Genomic DNA, 8,898 nt, shown 5'->3' on the forward strand with positions numbered 1-8,898 from the left:
ACATTTCTAGCAGCCATCGGAAGAATTCTTAGGTCAGGTGTGTCTAATAGCTTTGCAGAGAAGCACCGCTTGGGAGAGCTACAGCTTTTTAGACAGGCTTAAGTAAGGCAGGTGGCTTTCTGCTTGTGCAGGACTGTCTTCCTGAATCTGCAGGCAGCAGAAAATAGGATCAACTTGAGCATAATGAACTATCTGTACACACTTGGTAGCTTCAATGTTAAAATCAGACAGTCATTTATCTGCCAAGATTATATGTTTTCTCTTGATTGGATTAGCAGGAACATGCGGTTACTGGAAAGGGCTAGATTTTCAGATCCCTACAACTTTTACAGTGAAGGTGTGGATCCCAGTGCAACAATCTGAAGCTTTTGGGGAGTGTCAGATTTGTTTTTCTTAGTTATTTCGTGCACTACTTCAGGAGCTGCCTGAGGCCTGCATGACTCCACATGCCATAGGTTAAAAAGTGCTGTGTTGAACTCTATAATACCAGGACAGGTGAGAGTCCTGGGCCTCGTGGGTGGGACATCAAACCCCATCCTCTGTTTGAATCAACTTACTGCCCAGCAAGAAGAAATTAATTCCCTACATTATATCAGACTTCTGGGTTGCTCCTATTCACGCCTGCAAACCCAAAGCTCCAGCGTCCCTTATCCTAGTGCAGACACAGCCGTCTTTGTCCTGGTAACTCTTATCACTGCACAGTATGAGCACACCTTACTGTACCTTTAGGAGGAGGAACCATGTTCTGAATTCTGACATAAAACCAAAGAGCTGATTTCATTTTCTTTTTTCTCTCTCTAGATGTCACAATGGCAAAATCAGCAAAACTTATTCAACAGCAGCTGGAGAAAGAGCTGTAAGTATGAAATTGGATCTTAAACTATCTGAGCTTCTCTCTCCTCCTTTCTATCTCTTACTTCAGTGCTCAGTGAGCTCCCCTGAGCCACATCTAAGTTCATTGTAGAGAAAGAGCAGTCTGTTTTGTCTGTGTAGGTGTAACCAGGATGAGAGAAGATTGCTCCTTGCTAAAGCACGTAAAAAAGCAGTAGGCAGCACAGACAGTGTATTGCCTTCTAGAAGCTGTGGGTTGGAGAAACAACATCCCAATCCTTTCCTAAAAGCTGCCATCCCTAGGCTAAGCGATACCTCCCATGGCCCAGGGAGATATCTGGGTCCTCTCTCAGGTACAGGCAGGTTTGGCTTCCAAATGTCAGACTTCCTGTGAGTGGTGTGAAGATCTCAGTAGCTCTGCTTAGTTGTACTGGCACAGGTTTTTTTGCAGGGCTGCTCTGAGGGCTTGGCATGCAAAGCTTGAGAGCTGGGAAGAGAGCGTCTAGTTTTCCTGGTCTGCTAATAGGCATTGCAGGAGCCTGTTTGGGACCCCGTGTTGGCTCTGTATCTGCCTTAGGAAGGACATTAACCTGGGAAGACAAATGATGTATGATCTGGTGCTAATTTTAGATTGTAAAAGGAAGTGGGAGGAGGAGAAAGTGGCTTGTAGACTGTGCTACATTGTAAGCTGCCATCTGAATAGCTGCAGCGTCAACGGCTGGCAAGTCCATCTGGGGAGGGGGCAAGTAGAAGTTGATTTTTTTTTTAAGCTATATTTAACCTCTGTGCATGAAGATTCTGCCTGTGAGTCCCATAATTGCAGTTGGGTCAGATCTGCTCTAGGAGATACCTGTGCAGCTCTTGTGCTGTGGTGGACTTCTCCAGCAGCATCTAGTAGAGATTTTGCTTCCACACACACACTCAACTGGATATTTTGCCTTCCTGTTGCCTGTGGGTCCTGTTTGCTAGGATTGCCACTAGATTGCAGTTAGTGGCAAGGTGGTCTTGGGGGTAGTAGGAGGAGTGTAGCTCTTTGGTCTCCAAACAAATGCATGTTCGTGGGATATGGCCGTCTTGTTGCCAAGTGGTGGACTTGGCAGTGTTAGGTTTATGGTTGGACTCGGTGATCTTAAGGGTCTTTTCCAGCTTAAACGATTCTGTGATTCTATAATCTCTTTGGCCAGTAGATGGCAGCAGGGTTATTATTGCTGGTGCCTCTTCCAGGCTGAATACCTGACCTTCCTGTTTTTAAGAGAGAAATCGGTTGCCGCATATTCAAGCTCTCCAGGAAAGTAAGCGTTCCTTGGTTCTGATGTTGGGCATTTGGCAGTTAGCTGTGTGTAGAAGTTGGATTTCTAGGTAGGTTATATGTGCCCTGTTTAGGCAGTGTCATTCCTGCAGGCTGGCAGATTGCTGCCATCCTCTCCCTGCACTGCCGTACTTGGATGTCCTTGTGTGGAGAACCCAAGGAAGTGTCTGCACTCTTATTTCTGAACTCGCATCTCTGGGCTGTGTTGTTCTTTCCCTGTGCCCCATTAATTTAGTTCCATTCTGTGAATAAGGAGTAGCTGGGGTTGACTGAGAGCAGGCACTGCCAGGCTGCTCTGTCTCTGGAAGAGATGCAGCAGTCCAGTCATGAGGTTCTATTAGGCAGTCAAAGACCTGGGAGAGATTGCTGTTTGCATGTGTGCCTGATGCAGCCCCCTGACTTCCCTAGCCTCACTTTTTGGGACCTCAGAGGCAGTCAAATCTCAGTGCCTCTGCGTCTGTTGGGCTGTTCCATCTCCCTGTGCTGCCTCTGCCTTGAATGCTGGTGAGTGTGGACAAGGAGGTCCATCCTTCCTCTCTGCACGTGGCAGGGAGCTGAGATGCTGCAGCAAGCTGAAGGGCAGGAGCAGCAGTGACATTGCAGCCTGGTCCTTGGGCAGGCATTGCTCACAGGAGCAGTGGGGAGACTCAATCCCCCTCTCAGTCCCCAAAGGTATTTGGCACACTCAAGCAGCAGAGGGGTGAGCCCCTGCATGATACCTGATACCACGGGTGCCTCTCTCTTCCCAGTTAACCTGTTAAACTAGTGCAGATCCTGAGCGCTGTGGGCTAAACTATATGTAACACCTGGTGACTGGTGTCTGCTATGGGGATATTGGGGAAATTCAGATGAGGACGTCATCACCTGACCCTTGCTGTTTATTGCAGAACAAAACCTGTTTGAGGACCCTCTCCTTGAGTGGCCTCCTGTCTGTCTTGCTCTCTTGAGCCTCTCTGCAGTTGTGCCTTCCAGCGGGTATTTAAGAGAAGTGGCCAAAGTGCCTGTCCCTGCCTGTGTAGAGCCGTGGCACCTTCTATCCTTGGTGTAGCTGGCATCCTGCTGACCGAGCTGGGTCCAAAACATCTGAGTAGCCATGGTGTAGGTAACGTTCCCCTGGTTCACAGTTTTTGACTCTTTCCGTTCTCTGCAGCAACACCTTACGAGTGACCCGCTCTGCAGCCCCCACCAGTCTGGATGGCTCAGCCACTGGGGGCCCTGCGCAACTGGGGAAGAAGGGCAAGGACTTCGACTTCTCCCAGCTACCGATGAAGGTGGAATTCGTGGAGTGCAGTGCTCGGGGCAGCAAGGGAGAGGAGGGAGATGCTGACTTCGAGGGCCTCGAGAAATGGCTGGCCAAGATCGCCTGAACAGAAAAGGGCAGGGATGTGGGGGGCGGGATGCTTGGAGACTGAAAGAAAAAAGATGGTCTGAAGCACTAAATCTCATCTTGCTGTAGAAGAAACTTCAGCTGGAAACCAGCATTGCGGTGTCTTCCTCTGTTGCTCATGGGCTTGGGAGCAACATGACACAATTGCTGGTGTGATTTCCTCTGACTGTTTCTTCACACTGCAACATTTTTTTCCTCTCCCCTCTTCCTTTGTCTTCCTCTGGGATGCTTACCCTTTGGACTTCTGTGTTTCCTTAATATTTAGGCTTTTCATTTGGTAGTTGCCAAGCAAATTAGGAAGAAGTGAACTGCCAGGTGAGTTTTAGAGATTGGAGTCTGTGTGTTGTCTTTTGCCTTCGTTTAGCATTGCAATCCTGTTACCTCTCAGAGCTACTGATCACCTCCTGATTCTGACTTCTTTCCCCAGCCTCTTGGTGCTTGGGAGTGCTGTGCACATCATCTGTGCTGCCCCAGCAAAGTGCACAGACTCTCTCTGTTGGGCAGTCATTGAGGAGAGTATGAAAAGCTGTTTACCTCCGTGTCTCCTACCTTCCTGTTCTTCCAAACCAGTGCAGTCCTGTTTCTGTGGGACTGGAGTGGTCTATTAAATGCCAAAACCAGGCTGGCTGATCTGCCTTTGCCACTGTGTACTGCCTGTGTCCTTTGCTGTGTCTTTGGGTGATTTCTTTGGCACCTTTTCCTTTAATGCAGGGCTATGTCCTGAACATAGTTTGTTTCGCTCTGCTTCTCCTTCCCGTACTTCAGGCTCTTCTCCCACAGACTTGTATGCATGTTCTCCACGTGGCAGAGTTATAGTTTGAAGCTAAGACTCTACTATGAGGCAGGCACGTTTTTAGATTCATACCTACATTATGTGTGAGATCTGGCATGACAGGTGTCTGTCTCCTGTGTGATCTCAACTGTTAATCTTGCAGGGAAGATTCAGGGAATGCCTGTTGCTGTAGCTATTGTAGTGGCTCAGCAGGCTGCTCGGGGGCTTGGAGTGTTGGAGAGCTCTGATTTAGCATGCTTCTGAACTTCTCAAAGGACGTTGCTCTCCTCCTTCCCATTCTCTGGCCAGGAGCATCGGTTGTCCAAAGGGAGATCTTCCAGCAGCATTGGTGTTGGTCAGGTGGGAGACAAGACCTTGGTGCTGTGCTGGGCGTTCAGCTTCCCCTTCCTGAACGGCCTTAAAACACAGTTGCCCTGCCCAGCAACTTCGTATAGCTTCGTGCTCTGATCGGGTGCCATTTCTGTGCAGCACCTGTGTGAGGAGGATTGCTCTCCAGGATGCTACACTGCAAATTGCGAGGTCCTACGGCAGTGAAATTTTTCCTTTTGTTTTTGTTGTTTCCCCTTTTGGGGTAGGAGGGAGTGGCTGGCTCCCGGTAGACCTTTTCTGTCTTTTGCAGGCTCCTGTCCTCCCTGGTTTGATGCTTCATCACTCAACTGATCTGTTCTGTTCTTTTCCTTTCTGTCTGGGGCATCCTCTGCCTCCCTGTAGCATTGCCAAGTGTTAGTAGCATTGGGAAGAGCAAGAACAGTCTTCTGCAAAGACCTGGCTCGTGGTGGAGCTGGGCCTTGCATTTCTAGTCTTGTGAACCCAGTGGCTCTTCTACTATCCATGCAGGAGGTGGGGATGGTTATATTTACAAAGTACGTTGTATTATTCTATTTCCTGCAGCCAGAGCATTGTTGGAACATGTTTGTCATGCTTTGAACTCCTTTAGCTGGAGCTCCTTCCCAGGCCACCTGCTTTGAATCCATAATGCTGAAGTGAGAATATTGCTATTTCTTTGGGTGGTTATTCTGCTTGCAAAGACCTGTCTCCTTGAAAAGTGACGGCCAGGCACTAGCCTCTGCTGAGGGTAAGGTAGCATGAGGCCATAATTGGTTTTAAGTTATTGTTATTAAAAGTATTCCTTAAATAAAAATTTTTTGCTTAAATATTTGTTCTGAAGTCATGGTTTAGTCTGTCTGTATTGGCCTCTTCTCAGTGGTGTCAAATCCGCCTGGACTGGGGTTTTGCTTCTGCTCAACACGATGCCGGAGATCAACCTTCCTGCTTGGTGGCTAGGTCTGTGTTGTCAAAAACCAATGCCTTTGCCACACACAGGGCTTTTGGGGTATTTTTTTGGGTGCGTATTTACTCCTTAGTCTGAATGTTAGAGACTTGATAATCATGTAGCAAAAAAACCCAAACCACCAACCAAAAAACTTAACAAAAAAGGCACTTTGCTCAAATGCACGGGAAAACTCAGGCCAGCTGCAGTGCACTGTGCGTGGCTGTTGCGGTTCACAGAGCACCTGCCCTCCTCTGTGGCGGAGGTGGCTGTGGCAACCTGCAGCTTTACAGCTGGATGGAGAAACCTCAGCTTTCCCTGTCTGAGCATGGCTGCGGGGCTTGGGGGTGGCTGTACGGCACCTAGTGCTGCTCGTGCTGGAGGATGGAGCATGCGTTGGGCTGTTGCATGTGTCTTTTGGGCTGCACTCCATGACTTGCCTGTTAAATATCTGGGGCTGTTTTTCCCCAGTGGCTGAGGGAAAAGTGCAGAACTGGAAACTCTGAATGTTGGTTTGGTTTTTTTTCCCCCAGTCAGCTTTGTGCTTTGTTTTTTGCTCTTGTGTATAAGCCTTGCTCCCAGCCTGTGGCTTTCTGCTGGCTGGGCAAGCTGCTCCTCAGGCTGCAGCTTGCCAGCCAGTGTGTTTAGATGTCTTTGGCGAGACAGCAGGATGTTATAAACTCAGTCCCTTCTGCTCCAGCTGCCTGACCCAGAGTCAGTCCCCCCACTGCATTTACACATCTGCAGGGATTGAGGCTTTCACTGTACTTTAAAGCTCTTTTGATCAGTGTTTTTCGCTATGGGTTGTGCTTTGCCTGCAAATTACTCCCCTGGAAAGGAAGGGTGCTTTTGGAGGAGATCGACAAGTACAGTGACATCCAGGATAGCAGAAACCACATGAAAGTGGAAGAGAGATTGCTGAAAGACAAAGAAAAGCAAAAATAGCATGATGCCTGAACACTGGCATCCTGGTGGTGGTGGTTTCCAAGGCTCCCAAAAACAAGGTGTTGCAACTGTGACCTTTCCTGTGCATAGAGCCATTGGTCAGCCCTAGCCACCTCTGGGGCCAGGAGCTTCTGTGTTGGCCCCGTTTGGGCCACCTCATATGCTTTTGCTGGCCAGCACCTCCTGGGACTTGTCCAGCTTGGTGTTACCTGTGATGGGATGAAGGTGGAGAAAGCGGAGTTAAGGAAGGTCATGTGAGCATTAAGGGGAAACCTGCGAGGTGGAGGGGGAACAGGAATAGCGTGGACAGATCTCATTTTCATGAAGACTTGCTGATCCAGAGCAAATCCAAGGCAGCTCCCCTCCTGTCCTCTTCCCTCCTCTCCTTTTCCTTTAGTCCCTCCATGAGCATGGATGCAGCAGGGCTGTTGGCCAAGAGCACAGTGAAAAGAAAAGTCATGCTGTGCCCTGCACAGTGATGGGGTGAGGACAGCAGAGGTTGAATACATTTACCCAAGAAAGCTCCTCCACTCCCCTGCTGTCTCTTCCCATCCTTTTAGTCTGTGATACTGCCGAGGAGGGGATACAGCTGCAATGTAAAGGAGGAGGAGGAAGGTGTGGTGGCCCTGACTGGCCCATGTTCCTTGCCCATGGGCCCAGGAGCCCAATCTTAGCTCAGCCCTGGCCCTTCAGTCCCTTCCTGAGCTACATTGTAGGTGTAGCCATCTCCAGCTCAGCCATGGCATGTCTGTGCCTGGCCATGGACCCACTGGTCCTGACCCACCAACTGACTATCCAGCACCCTTTGCTATCTCAGCCCTGGGGATGGTATTGCTGATCCTGACCAGCAGCACCTGCCATGGTCCTCTACAGGTGGCAAATATGCTTCATGCTCCTACAGGAGCCATGGAAGAGATGTGACCTTTTCAGATCTAGTGCATTCACGTCAAGCCCTTTGCGCTTGACTTCACCTTTTAGCAGTATCAGCTCAGTGAGATGAAGTGTGTGCCCTTTGCATGGTGCCAGGCTCTTGATAAGCTCATGAAGCAATTCCCTGTGATACTGGTCAAATGGTGCTCCCATGTCATGCTCTACAGGTGACAGCAGGCAGTCATCATCAATGGGTGCATCCCTAGATCCCACCAGCTGACATTTCTCTTCCCATTCTAGCAGGTTGCCTTCATCCTGCCAGCTACCTATCCGAGGTAGCTCTGCGGGGCAGGTGAAACTCTGCCAGAGCGGGGCAGTCTCCTGTGTGTTGCCTGCAGGCCTCTGCCTGCATTCCCATGCCCAAAGCCCACTGTACCCTACCTGCTGCCCCATGAATCCTGCCTGAAACCTCCTGCCCACATCCCATGCCCTACTACAGCACCTGCAGTCTCCTGTGTGTTGCCTGCAGGCCTCTGCCTGCATTCCCATGCCCAAAGCCCACTGTACCCTACCTGCTGCCCCATGAATCCTGCCTGAAACCTCCTGCCCACATCCCATGCCCTAAGACCCCCCCACACCCTGCCTGCTGTGTGCTGCATTGTGCAGGTGCCTTTTGGCAGGATGATTTAAGCAGGGTGCAGAGGGCTGCAGACAGGGTGCAGTGGGCTGCAGGCGTGCCATGGCCTTGGGGCTGCCAGCAGGTTTTATGGGGCCGCAGGCAGGCACCGCTGCCCCTCATGACTTTGGGAGCTGCAGGGAGAGCACGTGCCCTGTCTGCCACCATTTCTTCACCTTTGCCAGTGAGGGATGCACTCAGCATCTGCCAGGATGTGACCTGCAGGCATCCCCACCACCTTGCCAGTGGGGACAGCTCTCAGGGGGAGACCAGCAAAGTGCCGCAGTTGGAAAAGTGACCTTTATTTTAAAAAAAAAAGCAACAAACCCCCAAAATGTTCTGCAATAAACCCCTAGTGATAACTTTTCACAACACGTGTGCGGTGTCCGTGCTGACCTCTGCGAGGGGTGTGGGTGGGTGGGGCGAACATGGGGCAGTCCCACAGGGTTGGCAGCTGTCTCCCCTGCTCCTGACCCAGCCAGGAGGGCATTACCCGGCTGGAAAAGTCACACAGGAGGGGGGGGACCATCACCCACAGCAGGCACTTCTCTGGGTATATGGGATGGGGCTGCACTCCAGCCCCCATCTGCCTCCTGCTCCAGGTGGTGAGGGGCTACCCCCTCCCCAAAGTGATGGGCAAGGCACAGCTGGAGAGCCTGAGAGAAGCCGGTCCCAGAATGGGGCTGGCACGGAGCACCCCTCACCAGGAGCATGGTGGTGCCATGGGCTGCAGGAGAGGAGCTCAGAGCTGCTAAGGTGAAGTCACTTCCTTAGAAGGAAAAGCAAACCCGAAAAAGACAAAGTACTGGCAGTGGGT

General features: G+C 50.6%; 1 protein-coding gene across 1 annotated transcript in view; it reads left to right on the forward strand.

The window, feature by feature from the left end:
• SRPRB (signal recognition particle receptor, B subunit) overlaps window positions 1-5,472 on the forward strand; it is an 8,123-nt gene extending 2,651 nt beyond the window's left edge. Inside the window, exons 4-5 of the mRNA XM_009322902.1 lie at window positions 802-856; window positions 3,291-5,472. Coding sequence (XP_009321177.1) covers window positions 802-856; window positions 3,291-3,507 — 272 coding nt within the window. The 3' untranslated portion in view covers window positions 3,508-5,472. The remainder of the gene's footprint in view (window positions 1-801; window positions 857-3,290) is intronic.
• The last annotated feature ends 3,426 nt before the right edge of the window (window positions 5,473-8,898 follow it).

The sequence above is a fragment of the Pygoscelis adeliae genome, unplaced genomic scaffold (genome assembly GCF_000699105.1).
Source record: "Pygoscelis adeliae isolate BGI_AS28 unplaced genomic scaffold, ASM69910v1 Scaffold554, whole genome shotgun sequence".
NCBI lineage: Eukaryota > Metazoa > Chordata > Aves > Sphenisciformes > Spheniscidae > Pygoscelis > Pygoscelis adeliae.